Here is a 25733-nt window from a genome sequence, read left to right on the forward strand (position 1 = left end):
AGGAACGGGGGTGGGGAAAATTAACACCTTCTGGCCGGAAGACTGAACAAAGGAGAGGAGCGGGAGGAGTTGGGAGTTTAGTTTCGGTTTGGGCTGGGTGGTGCAACGCAGGAAACCCCCAAGCTGGGGTCTAAGCTCCCTGAACCTCCCAGAGGGACCTAATTGAGGGGGTCTGGTCGTACCTACACGCTCTGCTTGAAACTGTGTTCCTGTCCTTAAATAAACCTTCTGCTTTACTGGCTGGTTGAAAGTCGCAGTGAATCTCGGAAAGAGGGGTACAGGGCCCTGACTCCCCCACACTCCGCAACAACTGGTGGCAGCGGTGGGATCTACTGCACCCCGTGGACGGCGCTTCCTGCAGTAAGTGACTGGGGAGCAGTAAAACGAAGGGGGATTGACGGGGACCAGGCGTGCTGAAGAGTGAGAGAAAGACGGTTATTACCCCTGGGAGTGTGTGACCAGCGAGAAGGACTTTTGCAGTAACAGGGTCCCCCGGGGGGATCGCAGCGAGTGGTCCCAGGGGCGGAGGAGTCTGCAGCTCGACCCTGGCAGAGAGGCGGTGACCTCGAGAAGGGCTGGCACACTAGGGGTCCCCCTGGGAACTGTGGGGAGCTGTGAGCACACAGGCCGGTGAGTGGCCAGCAGGAAGATGTATGCCAAGCGGCTTAAGAGCGACCTGGTGGAGCTGTGCAAGCAGAGGCGGCTGCGCATTGGGAGGCTCACCAAAGCACAGCTCATTGCCCGGCTGGAGGAGGAAGATCGCGCAAATGAACTGATCCCTGTGTCTCAGGGAAGCAGCCTGGCAAATGCAGCGCAGGCACCAGTGTCTGTCCCAGCTGGGAGTGGTCAGCCGGCTGCTGAGGGCTTCCCGAGACCCCTCCTTCCTATGCCTAGGGGAAGGGTGGGGAGGAGCCCAGCAAATACCGAAGGCGCCGTGGGCCCCCCGGCCAGCAGGGGACCCTCCCGGCAAAGCTCGCCGGCCAGCAAAGGATCCTCCCGGCGACGTTCGGCATCCGTGGAGCGGAATTGGCTGGAATGGGAGAAAGAGCTAAAACTAAGAGAGCTGAAGGATCGTGAACAACAGAGACAGCATGAACGGAAGGAGAAAGAGAAACAGAAACAGCATAAACGGGAGGAGAATAAAAGACAGCATCAGCGTGAACTGGAACTGGCAAGACTGAGGGGCAGTGAACCCCCGGCTGCGGTGAGTGAGGGGGGACCCGGGACTGCACGGAGCTTTGATAAGTGCATCATGGCCCCATACAAGGAGGGGGAGGACATGGATAACTTCCTGGAGGCCTTTAAGACGGCCTGCGAGCTGCACCGGGTTGATCCCGCGGACAGACTCCGGGTCCTTACCCCCTTACTGAACCCCAAATCCGTGGCATTGTACCGCCAACTGGGAGAGGCAGAGAAAGGGGACTACAAACTATTCAAAAAGGCCCTGCTACGTAAGTTTGGGCTAACTCCTGAGATGTACCGGGAAAGGTTCCGGAGTCAGGATAAAACCCCTGAGATCTCATATCTGCAACTAGCCGTCCGCATGGAAAGATACGCCAGCAAGTGGGCTGGTGGGGCCCAGACAAAGGAGGACCTGATTAAACTGCTGGTACTAAAGCAACTGTATGAGTGGTGCCCATCCGACCTGAGGCTGTGGTTGGTGGACAGAAAGCCAAAAAACCCGCGACACGCAGGGCAGCTGGCTAATAAGTTTGTAAAAAGCCGGTCAGGGGGTGGCAGGGAGAAGCCCCAAAGGAACAGGCCCGCCGCGATGCAGAAAGAGAGTCACCCGGGGACCTCCCAAAGGGGGAATATGGGGAATCCCCTCCCACGGGGAATGCCCAGCGTCAGGGACAACCGACCGGCTCGAGGGGACCCACGGGACATAAGCTGCTATTACTGCGGCTGAAAAGGCCACGTTCGGGCCCAGTGCCCCAAGCTCAAGGACAGACTGAGCAGACCGAACCCGCACCGGGTTAACTTGGTAAAGGCCCAGACGGAGGAGGGGCAGGCTTCTCACGCAAGAGGGGCTGGCAGCTTATCAACTGCTCAAGAAAAAGAAGGGCCCCAGGCCAGCTTCTCTGGGGGGCCAGATGCTCCGAATTCAAAGTTCTCCGTTTACAGGGTTGGCGCGGGGCTGTCCCTGCGGAGCGAGTGCCTTGTTCCCCTGAAGGTGGATGGAAAGAAAGTTTATGAATACTGGAACACGGGCGCAAAGGTGACACTGGCCCGGCCCGAGGTGGTGGCCCCAGATCGGGTGGTGCCCAACACCTTCCTGACCCTGACCGGGGTGGGCGGAACCCCATTCAAGGTTCCCGTAGCGAGGGTACACCTAAAATGGGGGGCCAAGGAGGGCCCCAAGAACGTGGGAGTGCACCACCATTTGCCCACTAAGGTGTTGATGGGGGGGGACCTAGAGAACTGGCCAAGAAGCCCCCAGACCGCCTTAGTCGTAACCCGTAGCCAGAGCCGGCGAGGGGCACTACGCCCTGACCTTGGGAAGGATGTCCCACCGAAGGCACCAAACCCTTCCCGGGTGGGGAGGGAACACCCAAGAACAGGCCTCGGGGTGGCTGGGGCTTCCGACCCAGCCGACAAGAGGGAGCAGGTCCCCATCCCTTCCCCAGCCGCCAAGTTCCAGGCCGAGTTGCAAAAGGACCCCTCACTGCGAAAGCTAAGGGGCCTGGCTGACCTCAGTGTGGTACAGACCATAAGGAAAGGATGCAAGAAGAGGTTCCTGTGGAAGAAGGGGTTCCTGTACCAAGAGTGGGCTCCCCCAGGGAAAGTGAAGTCGTGGGGAATCAGGAGGCAGCTGGTGGTTCCCCAAAAGTTTCGCCACAAGCTACTGTACCTGGCCCATGACATCCCTCTCGCAGGGCACCAGGAAATCCGGCGCACCAGGCAGAGGCTGCTACAGAACTTTTACTGGCCCGGGGTCTTCACCAACGTCCGGCAGTACTGCCGATCCTGTGACCCCTGCCAGAGGGTGGGGAAGGCCCGAAACAAGGGGAAAGCAGCATTAAGACCTTTGCCCATCATAAAAAAGCCTTTCCAAAAGGTGGCCATGGACATAGTGGGACCTCTCAGCAAGACGACCCGGTCTGGAAAAAAATACATCCTGGTGGTGGTAGATTTCGCCACCCGCTACCCCGAGGCAGTGCCCTTATCGTCCATCAAAGCAGACACTGTGGCGAATGCGCTGCTAACCATTTTCAGCCAAGTGGGGTTCCCCAAGAAAGTCTTAACGGACCAAGGGTCCAACTTCATGTCGGCCCTACTCCGGTGCTTGTGGAAGAGATGTGGGGTCCGGCACAACTGGGCCTCAGCATATCACCCCCAATCCAACGGGCTGGTGGAGAGGTTCAATGGGACGCTAAAAATGATGCTAAAAACATTTATAAATCAGCACCCGCAAAACTGGGACAAGTACTTACCTCACCTGCTGTTTGCGTACAGGAAGGTACCCCAGGAGTCTACCGGGTTTTCGCCTTTCGAACTGCTATATGAAAGGCGGGTAAGGGGGCCCCTGGACCTGCTAAGAAACGAATGGGAGGGGAAGGCCACTCCCGAGGGAGAGTCGGTGGTGAAGTATGTCCTAACCTTCCGGAAACAACTTGCCGAGCTCATGGGCCTGGCCAGGAAAAATCTGGCCAGAGCCCAGAGGAAGCAAAAGGTCTGGTATAACCGCACAGCACGGGCCCGCGCCTTCGCCACTGGAAATCAGGTGATGGTCCTCATCCCCGTGAGGAAAAACAAACTCCAGGCCGCCTGGAAAGGGCCCTTCAAGGTTGTCAAGCAACTAAACGAGGTAAACTATGTGGTAAAGCTGTCAAACCGGGCACACCACCAGCGGGTGTACCATGTAAATATAATAAAGCCATATTATAACAGGGGAAATATGGTGTTGGCCGTGTGCGAACATTGGGAGGGGCAGGGAGATGACCCTTTAGTAAATCTATTCCCTGGAACAAAAGTTGGCTTCCCCCTGGAAGCAATCCCCCTCTCTAATCGGCTAACCCCTGCCCAGCAAGCTGAGATCGGAGGGGTGCTGCATCTGTACCAACAGCTGTTTTCCAACCAGCCTGGACGCACTAATCTAACTGTCCACCGGGTGCAGACAGAATCGCACCCGCCTATAAAATGCTCCCCCTTCCGAGCCACAGGGAAAACTGCTCAGGACCTGGAAAAAGAGGTCAATAACATGCTGGCTTTGGGGGTGATCCAGCCGTCTTCCAGCCCTTGGGCCTCGCCGGTGGTGCTGGTCCCCAAAAAGGACGGGTCAATCCGGTTCTGTGTGAACTATCGGAAGCTCAATGCCATCACTGTAGCCGATGCCTACCCCATGCCCAGGCTGGACAAGCTCCTAAACAAGCTGGAAGGTGCTCGGTACCTTACCACCATGGATCTTACAAAGGGCTATTGGCAAGTGCCGCTAAATGCAGATGCCAGGCTAAAATCGGCCTTTGTCACCCCTCTGGGGCTCTATAAGTTCCTGACCCTGCCCTTCGGCCTCAAGGAAGCGCCGGCCACCTTCCAACGCCTGGTAAATCAGCTACTAAGGGAAATGAAGAGTTTTGCCGTGGCGTATATCAATAACATCTGTGTCTTTAGCCAAACCTGAAAGAACCACATATCCCAGGTTAGACAAGTGCTAAACCGACTCCAAAAGGCTGGGCTGACCGTAAAACCGAAAAAGTGCAAGGTAAAAATGGCTGAGGTATCCTACCTAGGCCACCGGGTGGAAAGCGGCTGCCTAAAGCCGGAACCAGCCAAAGTAAAGGTAATCAAAAACTGGCCCGCTCCTCAAACCAAAAAGCAGGTTCAAGCCTTTATTGGAATGGCAGGGTACTATCGAAGGTTCGTGCCCCACTTTAGCGCCATAGCCGCCCCCATCACTAAGCTGTGCAAGAAGGGGAAGCCAAACAAAGTGGTCTGGACCAAGAAGTGCCAGAAGGCTCTCCGGGCGCTAAAGGAGGCTCTGGTCAGTGGCCCAGTTCTGGCAAACCCAAACTTTAACAAGCCCTTTATGGTGTTCACCGACGCCTCAAACACAGGACTGGGGGCAGTATTAATGCAGAAAAATAAAAAGGGGAAAAAACACCCCATCGTGTACCTAAGCAAAAAGTTGCTACCCCGGAAGCAAAACTACGCGGCCATCAAAAAAAAATGCCTGGCCATGGTGTGGGCCCTCAAAAAACTAGAGCCATATCTCTTTGGGCGTCACTTCACCGTGCACACTGACCACTCTCCCCTGACCTGGCTGCACCAAATAAAAAAAACCAACGCCAAGCTCCTAAAATGGAGCCTGCTCCTGCAGAATTATGACATGAACGTGGTCCATGTGAAGGAACGTAACAACCTAATAGCAAACGCATTGTCCCGAAGAGGGAGCCCTAAACTTCCCCAGGTCACTGGTCAGAGTGACCCCGCTCAGTTCAGTCTTGAAGGGGGGAGAGATGTGACGGAGCAGGGCAGATTTGACCTGGGAATGTTGCAGGGGGATTGCAGTGAGGAGGGGGAACTTCCCTTGAAGGAAGCTACCTGAGCTGTAACCTGAGCCAGGAACGGGGGTCGGGAAAATTAACACCTTCTGGCCGGAAGACTGAACAAAGGAGAGGAGCAGCGGGAGGAGTTGGGAGTTTAGTTTCGGTTTGGGCTGGGTGGTGCAACGTAGGAAACCCCCAAGCTGGGGTCTAAGCTCCCTGAACCTCCCAGAGGGACCTAATTGAGGGGGTCTGGTCGTACCTACACGCTCTGCTTGAAACTGTGTTCCTGTCCTTAAATAAACCTTCTGCTTTACTGGCTGGTTGAAAGTCGCAGTGAATCTCGGAAAGAGGGGTGCAGGGCCCTGACTCCCCCACACTCCGCAACACAAGCAGACCGTGAAGTGTAGGTTGCTCAGCAATGGCTAAACAACCTGGCCAGCGTGCTGAGTCTGGGAAGCGAGGAAGAGAGTAGACAGACCGAGAAGGTTGGAGAACCAACACTGTCTTGGCCAAGCCAGTATAAGACGTATGAGTGTGGCATGGTCTAACTGCAGTTTGAGGATAACTTGAGAGAGATGAGAGTCTGATAGAATACACCCTTATAGTCACACCCTACACACTAATGTAATAATCTTTGTGTAAAGGATCATCTGAAAACTCATGGGCTGGTCAGTATTGTCCTGATAAAATATGTGTGGCACCATTGTATTGTGAAGTTATTAGTAACATCATACAGGGGAATCTAACACATGTTCCAAACCCCACAGCCCTGCCCAGGTCGAAGTCAGCAAACAGCTCTGTCCTCAACAAAGGAATGCATGCTTGCCTTAATTTGCATTTAAGCACAAAGCAGTCATCAAGCAGGAAGAGAAAACAAATTAAGTTCAAACGGGGGGAAGATGGGGGGGCTGGGAGAAAAGCAGCGGAGAACATCCTTCCACATCCGCTCCCTGACAGTTTTCAGCTAGCAATGCTTTTCGAAGAGGGACTGCAACTATAAAAAGGAGGGGATAAACACCCCAAGATCTCTCCCCACCTGTCGCCTTCTCTGCATGCTAGATGACAAAGGAATCAACCTTTGAACTCTGGTGGAGGGGTTTGGCCCAAAGAGTTTGGTCAGTAAACTTGCTAGAAGCATGTGGTAAGAAACTGCTTCAATCTAATATCATTCATTAAGGCAGAAACTAGAAAGCATTTTATCTTTTTTTTCTTGTAACCATTTCTGATTGTTATGCCTCATTACTTGTACTCACTTAAAATCTCTCTTTGTAGTTAATAAACTTGTTTTATGTAATACAACATGTTTAAACTGAAGTGTCTAGGTAACTCCATTTAAGGTAATAAGCGGTATATTATTCATTTAAGGGAATAACAGACTAGGCGGATGAGCTGAGATTAGGGTAAATCCATAGATGTCTATTTCATGTAGTGAGAAAGTCACTCTGCAAGGGAGCAGGAAATAGAGGTCCAAGCACTGAAAGTCTCTTTCACCACGTTGCTGTCCAGATCAGTGAAGACTATGGATTCCTTTTTATCTGATTATATTGTAGATACCAACAAATAGCTTCATCATGTCCCCCATATAATAAAAATGAAGACCATGGACATTAGTTATGGCAAAGCCAGTTTATTAGGTTGCTGGGATTGTGCCAGTGTTTTTGTTTGTTTATAAAAAACAGATAAAATAACATTTTATTTTGGTAGGATGAAAATACATATACAAAATATTTAATACCTTTGACATCCTTTCTGTGAGTAGAACATTACTACAGCAAGTCAGGAAGCATACTGGATCCTGAATTCAAGACCACAGTCTCTAGGGCAGGAATATCAAAACATGCTTGGTGCTGAAAAGACTAGATTACATAGCTAAACATTATTTCATGATTCAGGGCCCTTATTTACAAATTGTAAGTAATTTGCTTAAATAAAACTTATGATAGGTTCCCAGCTACTTATTACGGAGAGTTGAACATTTCTATTGTGTCTACTGATTTACTGCCTTACTTTCAGTCCTCGGATTTTGGAATATTAAAAAATAAAAATTAAGATTAGAAAGTTTGTTGAAATACTTTAATACTATACAAACACTTCAGATCAGTCCTTTGAAAGACGATTAAAGGACATGAGTGAAAAAAAATAAACCCTCCAGGAGGACTGTAAACCATATTTATTTGTAGTACTACAAATACATTTAAAATCAATCCCTTCTTAAAAGGTCCCTCGTGTTAAAAAGCGGATTATTTCTAGAAGAACTATAAAAATCAAATTCTCTTTAAGGTCTGAAACAGATAAAAACAGAGTTCCCTTTTTCAAGTATTGCATAAATAAAATTGTCACCAAATTACAAAAATAGTTAGTTGGTTTCAAAATGAAAACAAATCCTAAAACTCCTTAATCCCAATATGATTAGGCCAAACAGATCTTTTTAAACCTAGAATAAAGCCAGTGGATTTTCTCCTTCACAGATGCAGTGTGTAATAGAATAATTACATCCTTTATTACTTTTCATAGTTTGGTTTATACAATTACCTTGTTTCAGTTATTTAGTTACTATAATATGACCATCAGGATAATAGCAGACAAAGCTCTAAAATGACCTTTGTGTTTAGTTTCCAGTCAGCATCCTACAATACACATATGGTAAGCAGAGTTTCTCATTTTTAAGTTTTTTCTTTGAACATGTAATAATCAAGCACACTATTGTTAGATCACTGCATATGAATGTTATATGCTGAAGTAAGTTCCTTGGCTTACATTTCCTTTTGATATAACCATACAGTTATGTGCAATCCAGAATGCTTTTGAATATGAAACATGACCTTCAAACAAGCATACAAAAAACAACTGAAATGAAATGGTTGCAATACCAAGCAAAAGTGAGAGGAAGCGGAGGATTCTAAAAATCCAACCCAGTTCATCTTACTTCTGCAAAAGAACTCTAAGGGGTTACCCAAGCAGGATTTAACCTGAAGATCTATTAGGGAAAATCTGTTTGGAGATGAACAAAATGACATGGTAAGTCTTCTCCATACTTAATTTATATGATTCTGTATTTACACGGTTTAAAGGATTTCCAGTTTCTCTGTTCTTTAAAGAGAATATATCATTCTATTATAATAGTGGGCAAATGGGCATGAATTGAACACTATTTGGAAGTTTGTCACCAAGTTCAATTACAGAACATCTGCCTTCATATTTTTCTGGCAGAGACCAGTTTATTACCATTAAAACATAGTGGCCTTGACATTTTCAAAAGCTAAGGCACAGGTCTGTATGTGGCAACTGGGCATTGGAACTAGCACTTTTTCCAAACTAATTTAGTCCCTAAAATGCATAATAAGTTTCCTCTTCAAAATTACTCTTTCAGATTATTTTAAAAACAAAACGCAAGTCAGCATTTGTTCCTCTCAACCTGGCTCAAATTTTAGACTACAGGAGTACATTTATTTACCTTGGGATACACAATTCAGAGACAGCATATGTTCTTAAATGATCCAAGTGAAGAAATTTGAATTAGGTTGGAAGTTGTCATGAGAGTTATGGCTGTCGATATTAGCTTGCCATCAGACATGTACAATACACCATAAAATTATGGTACTTTGAGGGGGGAACATGCTGCAGAGTGATGGTTCTAACTCTACAACTATTCAAGTGTTCCGTGGAGCTGAGCTTTTTCCCTGAAATCAGAGAAGCAACATGAACTCATGTGATGTTACCGCATAACAACATTCTCCAAACCCAATTCACTTTCTATGAGAGCAGTTTGATTTAACTCTCCTCCCTATTCTGCAGCATATGAGTGCAGGAAATCCTGAATCAAGATTAGAAATCTGGATCCTCCCTCAAATCACATCCCTGTGCTCTGACCAAACTATCTTTCATAAGAAGGATGCATGTGGGATAAAAATGTGCAAATTACAAAGAATTTATCACGTTTTAGGCTTTAAATAACTATCTGAGGGCAAGGACAATCTGTTGATTCTCCCCCCTTTGCCATGTATGAATAGCCAGGATTTGAGGTAGAATGACACACTACTGAGACCAATGGTGTTCCCCCACATTCACATTCTAGGTTGATCTTTATTGACGGCCCTCCTTTCACAGCACACATCTACAGCTATAGCTGCATTGAGATGCAGTGAAAATGGGTACGTCTTCTGTGTCATTATCCCAGACACCCACAAAACCAACACTTTGCAACACTCATCCTCTGCGAGCCAACGATGTGAGTTCTTTGGCTACTCCAAAACAATGGTATAATGCAGGAGAATCAATGAAATGCTAACCAAAAACAAACAACAAAAATAAATAAACTGGATTATTAACATACCAGCAGTGATGGAAATGCTCTCAAGCAGCAAGTAACTTAAGTGAACTTGCTGCATCAAAACTTCATTCGAAAGTCTATTTTTCTGTATATGTACAGTGAAGCTTCAGTAATTGAGCTAGCACAAAGTGCAGAGATACGAGTGTGGCACATCTACACAAGAAAGACACACATTAAAGTGCCAAAGAGATCATACATAATTGATACTAAAAACCTGCCAAGATCATATTTTTAGAGTATTTGCAAACAAGACAAGGTGATAACTGCGTGAACACTGTGATCTAACACCAGCAGGTCATGGCAGGTTTTGGCTCAGGCTTTAAATGTATCTTATCGTTATCTGGGGGTTGACTAAGCATTAATGGCTTGTGGCTCTTCAACTTATGAGCCAGTGTCATAAATATGGCTTCCACATGGTCATTGTCATTGGGGTTTTTAGCGGAGGTTTCAAACAGTGGCATACTGTGAGTATCAGCAAACTTCTGGGCCAAATCCGTAGGCACCTGAATAGCACTTCTCAGGTCACATTTATTTCCGACAAGAATCCGTGGTATATCACTGGCAAGCAAGTGCTGTTTGCATTCTTCTATCCATGATGGCAGACTATGAAAACTGGCAATGTTGGTCATATCATACACAAACACAACAGCGTGTACATTCCTATAGTAGTGCTGCACCATGCTCTTTCTGAAGCGCTCCTGTCCTGCTGTATCCCACAGCTGGATCTAAAAGGGCAAAAAGGAACAGAGAAAACAAAAGCAGAACTGATTTCAATTCATGCTGGTCAATGACATAAATAATTCTGAACTATGAAAACCACATAGATCATCTCTGTATTAGTCATATTGTGAAGTTTATTTCTTGAAGAAAATTCTATTGCTCTTCACCACAGTTTTTGAAGGTTACAAAATGTTATGTAAATACTGCTTTCAGAGCCACCTGTTCATAATTAAAGATATGAAAAAATTAGTGTTGTGTTTAGCTTGATCACCACTATAGATTTCTGTAAGAGTTTACTGACACTGATATTTTGTAAAATCTTACACCAAAGAATATTGAAATCTGCAGTAATAAAAGCCTTTTTTTGAAGCAGCAACAAATATACATCTCTCAGCACACTCGTTATTTTGCTGAAGAGTTTTTCTTCTGCACCGATAGTGCTGAGCTGGTCAGAGGATGAGCTCTGCATCAGACATGCTTCCACACCTACAATTTTTTCAATAACTGAATACGGTAACATTTTCAAGGTATGGCCTTCAGGAGATTTGGGGGTTTCAGAGTTAGGCATGCATAAAGCAAAGTTATTCACAATGGCAGATAATTGTATAGCTTGACTAGTTAACTATAAATGTGTCATTCCCCTCGCCCTCTTTTTTTTTTTTAATTAAACATTTGTCAGTAGTGTGCATAAAGAAAAGAAAGTAGAGAAACTGAACTTCGGAACAAGTTCCCACTGTCTATCCACACTGAAAGTGGACTTCCTCTGTGCTCTATAATTTAATTTTGGTCAACATCAGGAGATCAAATTGGACTATTATTTTTTCTTCCTTTAACTTCTCAGAAGTTCCTCTGGAAAAACTACTTCTTCCAGCATAAAAACAGATTTTCTATTTTTAACCTTGTTTGTTTACTTTGTCCACTTGACAACATTTTTTTAAGATGTGTTTCTTGTTTGCAAACGTTTTTCACATCTCAATAAGGGAAAGTAATATTTTCAAAATAAGATGATGTAACCATAAACCATAAAATTTGGCAGGGATTGATTAAGGTGCAGGTGTAGTAGTGGAAACTAATTTTTTTTAATTGACTAGGTTTTATATGTGCATCCCTTTAAGTATCTTTAGTTTACACAGCATTTCTTTATAAAAATGCCCATAATTTTTTTTTTTTTTTTTTTTACAACTAAGAGTCTGGTTGTGCAGGAACTAGGACTCTTAAGAGGTCAATGGCACTTGACTTTCAGACTCACTACAAAGCTATGAGATGCAGTATATGGAATAATAACTTATGCTGTCGCTAATAAAAAATGTCCAGTTTAAATGTATTGTACAATTTTATTATAAGTAACTTGAATATGGTACCATATGCTTTAGCTATGGGAACATACAGCTTTGGGGCGACTGGACTGAGCATAAATGAGAGATCACTGATATCTCTCACATTTTATGCTGTTACTTCAGTGTTTCTCTTAACTTCTTTCCTGATATATGCAGAGTATTCTTGAAAAGGAGCCTATTATTGCAATTAACACTGAATTAAATGCAAGAAAGCTATTTTAAAAAATTATTTCACTTTCCTTCTCCCTCCACTTCCCAATTATGATAGTGATTTGCCATTAAAGCTCAGAGAAAGAACATGGGTCCCTGCAGACTCAAGAATCCTCTTCTGAAAGGAACTGGATGAATCACGAGATTAGGCTATCAACTTTACACCTCTAATACACTAGTTTAAATCTAAACCAGGCTAGTGGTGACCAAGAAGTTGTAGTCATCTGAATAGACATCCTACACAAGTTGGCATGTTAAGTCCATTTCCTAAAGAAAAAGTACCAGCATCATTATAGGCAGATGAGGTTGCCCAACACTTTCCATTAGGAGACTCTGTAGCTACTTATAACTTTGCCAAATTTTAGCTAATAGGGCTGAAATTTTCCATGCCAGGTGGCTCAGGCTGAACTTTCTGAAGTTTCAACTAAAACTGTTCAAGCTGTTTCTGAGAAAGAGATTAGTGAAAAATATTTTGTCCATGTTACAAAATAAAAATCTTACAACTGTTCCATTGAGAAGCACTATTACCTCCATGCTTTGTAACAGAAACTTGAAATTTGGAGGAAGAAGGGGGAAGGGCTTCTGTGTGCATTTTGCCATTTCTGGAAATTCACATAAAATTGGCCAAGTTATGAACCTCCAAAAAATTCCAAGCAGCACATGCTCAGTAGAGATTAGTAAGAGCTTTGCTGCTCAATTCTTCCAAGATTCTACCTGCTCTGAGCATGCTCCATCCCCACAGTGCAACAGAGAACATTCCCCTGGGCTACAGGGGTTGAATAGGACTGCCCCTGAAACTACTTCTCCCCACTTCCATTGTAGTAAGCAGGCACCAGGAGCAGCAGACTCCTTGCTGTCAATTCTCCCACGCTGGCACCAAGGAAGTTTGAGAAGGACACCACCTGACTCAAATGCAAAGGGGTAAGGCGGCTGCACTGCTCTTGCCAAAGCTATACCTGTTTTGTGACTAAATACAACTGGATACCTAAATTAGGCACCTAAATAATTTTTTTTCACTGCAATTAAAGGACTTCAGTCTGGCATCCCTCTCTAACACAAAGTTCACTAAATAACAGAACAGGGAGGGGATTCTCAGCTGAAGTCAATGGAGTAATGACAATCCACACCAGCTGAGGACCCACCCTGTTCTCTCTTACCCTTCATTTTTCCCAGAGGCTGGTTCAGAAGAAGCTATTTTTACTGGATATTTCTCATCTTTCCTGGGATCCAATTCTAGAGATTTGGCAAGAAAGCCTGAAAAGCCAAGAGATTTATGGAGGGTTTTAATAATGGCAGGTAAAACAGAGTTCCTATGCGGGGACAGAGTATGGCTGAAGAGTTACAGGACAGCTTTATGATATGCTATTAGAACACTAGATTTTAAAACTGACTTATTTACTTGGGCACTTGCAGAACCTCTCCCCAAAAAAGTGGAGATTACAAAAACTATACTAAGTGATAAGAAAGTGACAGTGAAGATTTGGAGCAAAGAGGAGACCCAGAGCATTATTACTGTTTGCTGATGCATTATAAAAGGGGGGTGGGGGGGAGGGGAGAGAGAACAGTTTTATGAGAAGCTGCAATTTAAGGACAGTTTGTTTACTTGCAACTATTTAGACTGTGGACCTGAAATCTATTAATTTACAATTATTTTTTAATATAATATTCTTGATATGTTAAATCATGAAGCAGATAAGTGGCTTTCTGCATCTCTCTAGTGCTGCACAAAGTTTTTCACTTTTTATATACGCATTTCTTCTGTTAGCCAGCCAACTCTTACAGACACCCCAGTATTTATATGAGATTCTGCAGACTGTACTCTGAGTGCTTTTTGTACTTTCCCCCTCCCTGGCTCCTCACAAACACAGCACAGATGATAAAACACACTTTGAAAAATGCCTATTGGTGGACTGACATTGAGACTATGATTCCATCATAATTTAAATAAACTGTCCATCAAGGGGTTGCGTTTTTGTTCAAAGTATAATGCAGCCAAGACCTCTTTTGGACATTATATCTGAGGCAAAAAAATCAACATGATAAAACTATTGAAGCTGAGGGATAGGTATTTAAACAATAGGCTGACTTAACACCCTCCCCCCAAAGCTAAACTAAAGAGACTTGGAGTTGAATTCGATGGAATGAGCATTCTTAAAAAAGGCTTCTTCACCATGAACAATTTGTATGCATTATTTACACCAACTAAAAATATATAAATGGCCTTTTGATTAAGACAGTTCATGTATTTCTCTGCACCTCATTTTGCTTTGCAAATCAGTGAAGCGCTCTAAGGCATGGGATATGATTTATGGGATTTCCTCCTTTTTATTTCATTTGTGTCATTATTTACCTCAATTAAATAAAAAGAGTTAAGACAATGGGTTTCAATTGCTCAAATCATATAGACGAGAAGTTAAAATTCAGAAGATCTTCATTTTCTGAGATAGCTTTAGTGCATATATCACATCTAATCACTGCTGCTTCAAAAAGACCCAAAAGTAATCAAGTCATTAGTCTACAATACAAATGTAACATGAACACTGGCTGCCCCTGTATTTTTTTTTTTTTTAATTCCCAGGTAAGAAAATCCTGTAGAAAAGAATTGTGCCTGTGTTACTACCAATGACACAGCATTTCCACAGCTGCAGGGGAAGTGCTCTGTGCATGAGTAGCCTGAAAAAGACCAACGATCCAGCTACCTGGAGGAGAGGAGAACAGCATCAGAGAGGAACGGGAAACTAATACATAAACCCTTCCAGAGTAACAAGGGAAGAACTCTATTTTTAGCAGCTCATCTAGGGCGCAGCAAGTACAGCAGCCATGCCTACTCTAGGAGAGCTCTGCAAAACACTCCTGCTGTGAACATAGCTTATACCAGTAAAGCTGTGCTTTTACCAGCATAGCCTACTTCCCCCCAAGTGAAACAAGCTATAATGGTAAAAGCACAGCTTTGCTGTTGCCTCTAGTGCAGAGACAGTTGTAACAGCAAAGCTGTGCTTTTACCATTATAGCTTGTTTCACTTGGGGGGAAGTAGGCTATGCTGGTAAAAGCACAGCTTTACTGTTACAACTGTCTGCACTAGAGGCTTTTGCCAGCATGGCTACTTTCAGTCAGAGAGACTGACCTGCTGGCATGACTATAAATCTGTAGTGTAGACATGGCCTAATAGATTGATTAGGCTCATCAGTTTTCCTCTCTTCTGCTCCAGCATGCATTGCTTGAGAGGTGTTACCACCATATACAAGAAAATAAGTGGGCAGGAGCCAGAAAACAGAGAAACAGGTTGAGGTTAGGTAATAAAAAAAGAGAAAAGAAATATAAGAAGTTGGGTCCTATGGATGTGTACAGTATGATTGCACATGGCACCCTTCCTGCATGTGGCAATCCCTTGCCAGAACACTGGGACTCATCATAGCAAGTGGAAAAGACTTAATTAGAACAGATCATCATATAGCTTCACGGGAATGGGATGAATGGAAGGAGTCTCCTGATTAAGAAGGTGGAGGACTGAAGGAACTGGTGTCCCCTGTAGGTAGCCTCCCTTAAAAAAAAAAAAAAAAATACTGTAATGCTATGGCCCTATGACCTACTACAAGCATCTCAGAATTGAAGACCAGGCTGGATCCCCCACATTTCCTCAGCACCTATGAATACCTTATCAACTGTAAACACATCCACCACTTTCATGGTACTGGGCAGGGCGGGGGGGAGGAGATGAGGGATGATATCCCTTTAGAAGTGAGAGATGTGATCTAGCTATGCAACCTGCCACATTCCAATGCTCAATTTCCCTCCTTCCTGCCCCTAGCAGTGTGACAATCTGAATGAAGTACATTGAAGTACATCTGTCATTGAAGAACATTACATTCTTTGATTGTTAAAAACTGAACACCTTAAGTTAACATGTAAAATAGCCACAGTATCTCACACCTCTCCACTGTCTTGTTCTTAGCTACATTCCTCATTTTCTGATATATAATATTTGTAGAGTTCTCACTGCTGTTAAATTGTTTGTATCAGAAATGATAAATCTTGAAACTGACACTAGATATAAAGTGTCCCAATAAACAGAATCTTGCCTTCTCCCCCTCCTGAACATCACCTTTGGGATTTATGTCTGCATTACAAAAGAAGCTTAATTTGGGAAACATTTCAGACCACTGCCAGAATAATTTGACAGCCTTAGGCCCAAATGCACATTCCAGAACAGTGGCACATACCCACATGGCATGAATGTTTGCATTGTACAAGGAAGATTGGTGGTGCTACACAGAAATATGGCATCACTGTTAACATGCATCTAAAGCAAAGTCACAGTAAAAACTGACATCTCCCTCAGTAGATGAGTTTGGAAATCAAGACACTTTTTAAAGGGCTAGTTTTGACCAGTCAGAGGCCAAGCTAAGGGGTTGTCAGTTTAGTTACACCAGTGCACGTTTTCTAATACTGACAAGGGATTGTGCACAAACCACAATGATCGGACTTCTATAATATGGTCCCCTGATGCTTTGCTATTGAGATATGACCTGAAGGGACTACAGATCCCAGCATGCAAGAGTCCAGCTTTAACTAAGGGGCTGTCATGCCGCCTACACTGGGCTCCCTAACCTGCTCAGGCAGCCCCTTTGCACCGAGGGACGGCACCTCCTATTTAGCCTATTAGACAATCAGCCCGGCGGCACAAGGACCCCAGGGCAGCCACATTCACCCGCCGGGCGCTGACAGCCCAGAGGGCAGCACGGGGGGTCGGATGGCCCTGAAGCCCCCACGCCAGGAGGGAGACGCTGCCGCGGGGGTGTCAGGGCGGAGGGGGAGCGGAGCGGGGCGGGCCGGGCCCGGGCCCATGCTGGGGCAGGACGGGGAGGTCACGGCGGCAGGAGGGCCCGGGTGTTCGTGCAGAGCCGAGCACAGCAGGGCCGCTCCCCCCGCGCAAGGGCCCGGCGGTACCTTGATGCGCTCCCCGTCGATGGTGACGGCGCGCTCGCGGAAGTCCACGCCGATGGTGGCCTCCGTGCGCTCCGGGAAGCGGCCCGCGCAGAAGCGGTAGGTCAGGCAGGTTTTGCCGACGTTCGAGTCCCCGATCACAATGATCTTGAAGATGCGGGAGCGCGCAGGGGGCAGCCCCCCAGGGCCCGCGCCGGAGTAGCTCAGCTCCAGCGAGGACTCCAGATCGGCTGCCTCCATCCTCCTCCCGGGGGCCCGGATGGAACGGTTCGGGGCCGGAGCCCCCTCCCTCGCGCGCGCTGCCGTGCGCGCGCCCACCCGTTAGCCTCACGGGCGCGCGCTCATTGCAGCGGCAGCCGCTCAACCGCCCTCACCTCGCTGCCGCGGCAGGCCAAGGATCGGAGTAACAACGCCCGCCCCTGCCACGTACGGTGATTTGCCCTACTCCCTCCTAGGGCAGGTTAAACCTCTGATTGGCGGAGATTAGGAGACTTCCCGCGAGAATCTCCCTCGGTAGCCGCAGCACCGTTGTATTAGAAATATCGCGAGAAGTGGGATTAGGAGCGGGGCAGTGCCGGAGTAACGAGGCAAACAGCTCTCGCTCCCAATTCCCTACTTTGGGTGTACTGAGCATGCCCAGTAACCTTCGCTGTAGCCACTGCCCTCTCTCTGCCCTTATTTCTGCTTATGGTTTGCTGCCTCCTCTTTGGAGGGGTTTAAAAGGGTTAAGGGGGCAAATCGCAGCGGGGGTGGGGGGGCGGTAGCAAGTAGCCCAGATGGTCACGTTGCTGGCGGAAACCGCCCCCAGTTGCAAACGGGAGGGTTTCTATACGTGTCATCACATCTTTGACTGAAGTCCCTTCCAACCTTGATATTCTATGATCTATATTGCCAGCTAAACCTCTCCAGTCATGACTGGATAGCAATTGGGATGGGGGGTAATAGTTGCCTATATAAGAAAAAGCCCCAAATATCAGGACTGTCACTATAAAATCGGGACATCTGGTCACCATAGTTGAAAGGGACAGTGAGACCCATCCTGCCCTGTGAATGTGAATTAGGCCCAGCAAGGGTAGACACACCACGTGGTAGAGCATGAGGTTGGGGGAACTGTGAATCAGTAACCTTCCCTTCACCCCCTTAAAAACAACAGGCGGTACTTTTAAAATATTACATGTCACTGATAATGGCAAGGTAACTTTAAAACATTTCCCCCTGCTTTTGGCTACTTTTCATCTGTAATCTGCATATGGGTTTTTTTTATAGCTGAAACAGTAGTTTTTGTAAAAAGTAACATATTCAGAAATTGTACATAATCACAGTCACTTTGAAATAATCTCTGGCCCCTATTTAGTCCAGCTTTTAAGAGTTTGCCCTAAGGCCTGATCTACACTAGGGTTACCATACGTCCGGATTTCCCCGGACACATCCGGCTTTTTGGTACTCAAATTCCCATCTGGGGGGGGAATTGCCAAAAAGCCGGACATGTCCGGGGAAATAGGGAAGCAGCATAAGTCAGGGCCCGCCCGGCCCCAGCACGATCCACCGGTGTAGCGAGTGGTCCGCAGCCCAGCCCAGCCCAGCCGCCCGGCTACATTGTAGCGAGCTCGGAGGGGGGAGCGCAGCCACAGAAGGCGGCGAAGGGGCCGCTGTTGCCCTCGGAGGCCGGGTGGACTGCGCGCCCCAGCCGAGCCCGCAGGACCATGGGGAGGCCGGGCCCAGCCAGCGGCTCGGGCTTCCCTCACGGGCGGGGACTCCCTGGCCACTGGGGGACCCTTCCTGCAGCCCCGTCACCCCGCGCGGCAGGAAGGAGGCTGTGACGCAGGGCAGGGAGTGCGGCGTGTGCCAGGGCTGCAGGGACCCGCGCTGACCCAGTCGCCGCTGAGCATCCAAAGCCCCCGCCAGGCAGAGGCTGCTGGGTGAGCGGGGGAGCAGGGCAGGCGGGGGGGTGCAGAGGCTGCAGGGCGAGGAGGAGCAGGGCAGGCAGGGGCAGGGGGGCGCAGGGGCAGGGCAGGCAGGGGGCGCAGAGGCTGCAGGGGCGGGGGGGTGCAGGGGCTGCAGGGTGAGTGGGGAGCAGGGGGCACAGAGGCTGCAGGGGCAGGGGGTGCAGGGTGAGTGGGGAGCAGGGGGCACAGAGGCTGCAGGGGCCGGGGGTGCAGAGGCTGCAGGGCGAGGAGGAGCAGGGGGGCAGGGCAGGCGGTGGGGTGCAGAGGCTGCAGGGCGAGGAGGAGCAGGGCAGGCAGGGGCATAGAGGCTGCAGGGGCAGGGGGGTGCAGGGGCAGGGCAGGGAGGGGGCACAGAGGCTTCAGGGGTGGGGGGGTGCAGGGGCTGCAGGGCGAGTGGGGAGTAGGGAAGCACTTAGCAACCCCCAACCAAAATCAGAGCGGGAGGGAGGAGGGGGAATGTGGGGTGCTCAGAGGAGGGGGCAGAGGAGGGGCAGGGCCTTTGGGGAAGTGGTTGGAATGGGGGCTGGGAAGGGGCGGAGTTGGGGCGGGGCCAGGGGTGGGACTAGGTCCCCGTGGAGTGTCCTCTTTTTTTAAACGTTTGAATATGGTAACCCTAATCTACACAACAAAGTTAGGTCCACATAAGCTGCCTTGCGTCGACCTAATTGTGCACTTAAATTTGTCTCCCGCCAGTGTAAGTGGCCCGTTACTCCAACAGTGCACCACCTCTCCAGGCAGCACTGAACCAAAGTTTATGAGGTCGACCCATCTTGCTTGTAGAGACTGTGTTACCTATGGACCTTAATAGTCCTCCAGCAACTCTCCTACAATGCCCTACACTGACCACTCTGGTCACCATTGTGAACTCCACTTGTTAGACCAGGGGTCAGCAACCTTTCAGAAGTGGTGTGCCGAGTCTTCATTTATTCACTCTAATTTAAGGTTTTGCATGCCAGTAATACATTTTAATGTTTTTAGAAAGTCTCTTTCTATAACTCTATTGTATGTAACTAAGCTATTGTTGTATGTAAAGTAAATAAGGTTTTTAAAATTTTTAAGAAGCTTCATTTAAAATTAAATTAAAATGCAGAGCCCCCCGGACCGGTGGCCAGGATCCGGGCAGTGTGTGACACTGAAAATCAGCTCGCGTGCCGCCTTCGGCACGAGTGCCATAGGTTGCCTACCCCTGTGTTAGACCCTCAATAGAGGTCTCCCTGTTCTCAAACTTTTGTATTGGTGATCCCTTTCACGTAGCAAGCCTCCGAGTGCGACCCCCCCCTTATAAATTAAAAACACTTTTTTATATATTTAACACCCTTATAAATGCTGGAGGCAAAGCAGGGTTTGGGGTGGAGGCTGGCAGCTCGTGACCCCCCGTGTAATAACCTCATGACCCCCTGAGGGTTCCCAACCCCCAGTTTGAGAACCCCTGCATTAGGGTTTATTTTTAACAACATTTTCCACAATAATTCCATGATTCAGCATTTCTGCTGACACTAGTCCACACCTATCGAGTCATATGCAATCAGAACAAGTCTATCTCAAGCAGGCCTGAATCGCAGGCTGAAATTCTCCCAGGCCTGAGTTAGCTTTGAGGCAGTCAGTGTGGTATCATGGCATTGCTGACATTTTGTCAACACTGTATGAGCAGAAGGGGGAAGGTAGAGCTTGACATTAAAGTCTCACAAAGTGGCACTTGTGTGTTCGCCTGTCATCTTCTATAACAAATGAGATAACAACAAGTTCATTGTGGTAGTGATACATTTGAAAACTGGATAGCGTATCCCCTCTCCACCGTGCGGAGGACCCAACGGTCCGAAGTTATAAGGGACCAAGCACGGTGGAAGTGGGAGAGGCGATCCCGAAAGGAGGGAGCTGGATCCTGGGGGATGACTGGGGCGCCGTCCTCGACCGCACCTTCAAAAGTTCTGTCTAGGACCTGAAGGTGGTCTTGGTGGCCCTTGGTTCTGACCGGGTTGAGGGCCAGCCCATCTTCTCCTACCACCTCGCCCTCGCCTTCTGGCAGGGTCCTGTCTCTGACGAGGTGGAGGGGGGTAAAAACGTTGAGGCTGCGGCCTAAATGGTCTGCGCTGGGGACCCGCAACATGCATCCCCAAGGAGCGCATGATTGTCCTGGAGTCTTTGAGGCTCTGCAATCGAGAGTCCGTCTTCTCCGAGAACAGCCCCTGTCCTTCAAAGGGCAAATCCTGTAGGGTCTGCTGTAATTCAGGGGGCAAACCCGAAACTTGGAGCCAGGAGGTCCTGCGCATAGCGATACCTGCGGCCAGGGTCCTTGCGGCCGAGTCCGCTATGTCCAGGGAGGCCTGTAAGGAGGTCCGAGCCACCTTCTTACCCTCCTCAACCATGGCTCCAAACTCTTCCCTGGACTCTTGGGGAATCAACTCCTTAAACTTCCCCATAGAGTTCCAGGAGTTGAAATTGTAGCGGCTCAGTAGCGCCTGTTGATTCGCCGCTCTAAGTTGTAGCCCTCCGGCTGAGTAAACCTTACGGCCAAACAGATCAAGCCGCTTAGCCTCTTTTGATTTTGGCGCTGCAGCCTGCTGGCCGTGGCGCTCTCGTGCATTCACTGATTCCACCACCAGTGAACACGGTTGGGGGTGTGTGTACAAGTACCCATAGTCCTTAGATGGGACAAAGTATTTCCTTTCCACCCCTCTCGCTGTGGGTGGAATGGAGGCAGGAGTCTGCCATATCGTATCCGCGTTCGTTTGGATCGTGCGGATCAAGGGTAACGCCACCCTCGATGGGGCATCCGATCCAAGGATATTCACGATCGGGTCGTGCACCTCCACTATCTCCTCCGTCTGCAGGTCCATATTACGGGCCATCCTGCGCAGGAGATCCTGGTGAGCCCGAAGATCTATCGGAGGGGGACCCGTGCATGAAGTGCCCGCCACTGCCTCATCCGGAGAGGAGGAGGAGGACGCCTCCGGTGGTAGTGGATCCAAGGGGGGGTCCCGGTCCCCCTGGTCTTGGGTCGGAGCGTCACCTGCACTTGGGTCCACGGTGTCAGGTGGTGTGGACACAGAAGCCTCCACGCCTCCAGGCGGAGGCCGAGAGATGGTGGATTCTGGGGCCCTTCTGACCGAGTGACCCGAGCGAGAGGTCGATGGTAATGAAGCCCCTTGCTCCTGGTGATACGCCCACGGGGTCCAAAACGACCAGTGAGATGGTCCATGAGAGTGGTCCTCTGCCCTCTCCTGCCAATGGCCCAAGTCTCGTTCCTCGGCCTGCCCCTGAGGGGGGTATGCCGATCTCGACAGGTCCTCCGAGGAGCGAGACGCCGATCTTGACGGCCATGGCGGTGCCGCGAAAGATGAAACGATCCCCGTGGTCTGCGGTGCCGCACGGTGCCGGTCCGGAGATGATCTATCTCTGTGCGGTGCCGGCGATCGGTGCCGGGACCGCGACCGGTGCCGATGACCTCGTCGGTGCCGGGAGTCAGATCTGGACCTCGACGAGGACCTAGAGTATGCCCGGTGCCGGGATCGGCCCCTCGGCGTCGAGCGTCGAGCGTGGCGGTGCCGAGAACTACGTCTCGACGTTGACCGGTGCCGACGATCATATCGGTGCCGAGACGTAGAGCGGTGCCGCGAAGAAGATCTTGACCGCGAGTACGACCGGTGCCGAGACGATATTCGGTGCCGGGACTGCGAGCGGCGTGGGGACCTGCTTCGGGACCTGGATCGGCGCCGAGGTTCCAGCCCTTGTGATGGAGGGCGCATCAAGGCAGGTTTCCCTCTTGACTGTACCGGGCGAGTCAACGGTACAGTCGGTGCCGGTGGTTGAGGCGGTGCCGGCTCCGTGAGAGCTATCAAGTCTCTCGCCGCCGCGAAGGTCTCTGGAGTCGACGGGAGACACTGTATCACCGCCGGCCTCGGTGGAGACGCTATTTGTACCGGACTCGACGGCCTCGGCGCCGGAGTCGACGGTGCTGGAGGCGCCTGTTTCCGTTGCTCCACCGGCGGACGCGGCTCTACCCCCGGCACTGGGGGAGCCGGCGTCTTCGGCACGGACGTCCCCGTCTTATGGGCTTTTTTATGCCCTGGGGATAATGACCGGCGCCGCGGCACTTGCTGTGTTTGCGGTGCCGACGAGGTCCGGTGCCGGGGAGGCTTGTCTGACGCCACTCGCGTGGTCGTCATAGCCGGTGCCGCCGGGGCACTGCGCACCGAAGTGCTAGGCGTCGGAGTCTGGCCCGTGGAAGGAGTGTCCGGGCTAAGTGCCGCCTCCATTAGGAGTTGCCTGAGCCGAAAGTCCCGCTCCTTCTTGGTTCTTGGTTTGAAGGCCTTACAGATCTTGCATTTGTCTGTTTGGTGGGACTCTCCCAGGCACTTCAAACAGGAGTCGTGCGGGTCGCTCGTTGGCATAGGCTTAGCGCAGGAGGCGCACTGCTTGAAGCCGGGAGCGTTGGGCATGAGCCCGGGCCCGCGGCCGGGGGAGAAAGGGGGAGACGACCCCCTTAACCCCCTGAACTACAATAACAACTATAACAACTTTAAAACTATTTAACTATAAACACTAGAACTACAACTATAACTATAACTTTGAATGACTAAGTAAGCTAGGGAGAGTGGAGGACAGCTATGCCGCGCTCCACAGTTCCAACGACCGTCAGGGGCGGTAAGAAGGAACTGAGGGGGCGCCGGGTCGGCTGGGGTATATATTCAGCGCCATGAAGGCGCCACTCTAGGGGGCTCCACAGCCGACCCGCCGGTGTTGCTAGGGTAAAAATCTTCCGACGATCGTGCACGCGGTGCGCGCACACCTAATGGAATGGATATGAGCAAGCACTCGAAGAAGAACAACAAGTTCATTGTGGTAGTGATACATTTGAGCCTAAAATGAGTGACATATTTCATAATGAGATGAGAAGCAGGCCATTGTCTATTAGCAGATGCTTGAGGTACCCCAGTTCCTCGAGCATAGGAGTGGGGTATTATGTAGACATCAAGTACATACAAACTCCATCTGTAAAAACTGCAAAGAAAATTACCACACTAAGAAGTAAAATATTATTGTGGCAAAGGCGGTAGAGAAATGAAACCGTTTTAAAATATTTGACCTACCCTACACAGAATCCTGCACAGGTATTTGGGTAAGATGCTTACACATTAATTGCCACACTGGCATCCCCCTGTCATTATCTGATTGGAGAATTCGGATAAGGGGAGTGTGGCTGGACATTGGCTCTACAGTTGCCTATGCCTATGCCTAGGTTGAGTGGGAGTGGCTTTAAATGACACCTCCCTTCCCTAAGTGACAGACTAAACTCAATGCATTTGGGATAGAAATAAGGTACAAAGACTAACAACTGAGAAAAGCAGTATAAAAAGAGCAGTAAGAGAAGGTGAGTTACGGAACATGAAGGAGGAAACGTTTAGCTGACGTTCAAAAATTCTGTAGATAAGTTTTGTTGCTGCTTTTATTTTTATATTTATTTAATGGTGAATAGGAACAGTGTAGATACTGCAAATAAAAAACATCCTAGGTCTGGCTGTGTCTCATTTCTCTCATGTTGAGGAATTGATCTTCTCCTGCAACCTGAATTTTTTTTTTTTTACTGTGTGGAAGTCTGGTCAACATCCCCTCCCCCCATTTTAAAATAATAGTTTGCACCAATATAGCACATTTCATCCAAGTGTGTCACAATTCCTTTACATCATACTCAAATGCACAATCTTATTTCCTACCACAGCTAGAGTAAGATGTAGTCTGTCTAGACATATGTATTCTGGTAATGTAGAGAAAGTGTTATTTGAGCATATGTGCACACAAAAAAAATATGCAGCCAGAGTGCAGATTGTGCATTTCCGTGTGATTTAGTGAAGTTTGATGATGTGTGTATTATGGTTGATCATATGTTGAAAGCACAAGGGATTTATGTAGAGGAAAGGAGTCTGTGAGCTTGTTTGGGTATTGTGATGTTTGGCTATTAAGGCATGTGAAAGAAGGTTGACTGTCTTGATTTTTAATGATTGCTATGGAGTGATCTGCCCTTGAACATTCTTAACTCTAAATTAATATTTTTGTATGGAGGAGAATTTCACAATGGATGTATAGCAACACTGACAGTGTTCATAGGAATAACTATAAACATTGGAGTAAGTTATCCTTCATATGTTCCACAGTCTCTGTTATAGGCCCACTTCCTTTACCAACCTATCACATAGCTGTGCTCCTCTACCACGTCCCTTCCAGAGCCCCATTACCCTTACATCTGTTACCTCATGGTCTACATGCACGTACTCAGCCTTTCCCCCTCTATACATCCCCATCACCACATTCAACTTTTAAACATTGCTACATAACTTCAGAAAGCTGAATGCTGTAGCAGGGCATGGTGGGAAGCAGCGATGTGGTCAAGGGTATGTTACTGACTAGGGAGATCTGAGATGTAGATCACAGAGGCAGTGTTACAGGGGAGAAAGGAGGATTGGGCTGTGTGGGAATCTGGGTGGGAGAAGTAAAATCCTGTCCCATGGTTCATCAGAGCAGCTGCAGGTAATATTCATCAGAGCTCCTCTCTGTGCTGCATATCCCAGCTTTTGACTAAAGCCTCACTTTTTCTTCCATGTGTTACTTCCCTTCACATTCCCGCACACTATTTCCCTGCTAAATTGCCCTCTCCCTCCCACACCTGCCCACAGAGGTACACTTTTCTGTGGTAAGGGGATTGAATAGGGATGGATGGAGATCAGGAATGCATGAAGGGGAAGGGAGCTAAAGTTTGGAGAG

At 48.3% G+C, this 25733-nt stretch overlaps 1 protein-coding gene across 1 annotated transcript; it reads right to left on the reverse strand.

The window, feature by feature from the left end:
- Window positions 1-7093: 7093 nt before the first annotated feature.
- RAB33B (RAB33B, member RAS oncogene family) lies at window positions 7094-17499 on the reverse strand. The gene is made up of 2 exons (XM_054029727.1): window positions 17032-17499; window positions 7094-10541 (listed from the first exon to the last, which is right to left on the reverse strand). The coding sequence occupies exons 1-2, from the start codon at window positions 17266-17268 to the stop codon at window positions 10098-10100; spliced, it is 681 nt and encodes a 226-aa protein (XP_053885702.1). The 5' UTR covers window positions 17269-17499; the 3' UTR covers window positions 7094-10097.
- Window positions 17500-25733: the final 8234 nt, after the last annotated feature.

Source organism: Malaclemys terrapin, chromosome 5 (genome assembly GCF_027887155.1).
Source record: "Malaclemys terrapin pileata isolate rMalTer1 chromosome 5, rMalTer1.hap1, whole genome shotgun sequence".
NCBI classification, from domain to species: Eukaryota; Metazoa; Chordata; order Testudines; family Emydidae; genus Malaclemys; species Malaclemys terrapin.

What these genes read in the sequence shown, in the direction of transcription:
- RAB33B (XM_054029727.1), bottom strand. Translation starts at nt 17,268, where the DNA reads ATGGAGGCAGCCGATCTGGAGTCCTCGCTGGAGCTGAGCTACTCCGGC. An exon ending in TCGACGGGGAGCGCATCAAG is followed by an intron (nt 10,542 to 17,031) that starts GTACCGCCGGGC and finishes TTGCCCTTTTAG; the next exon opens with ATCCAGCTGTGGGATACAGC.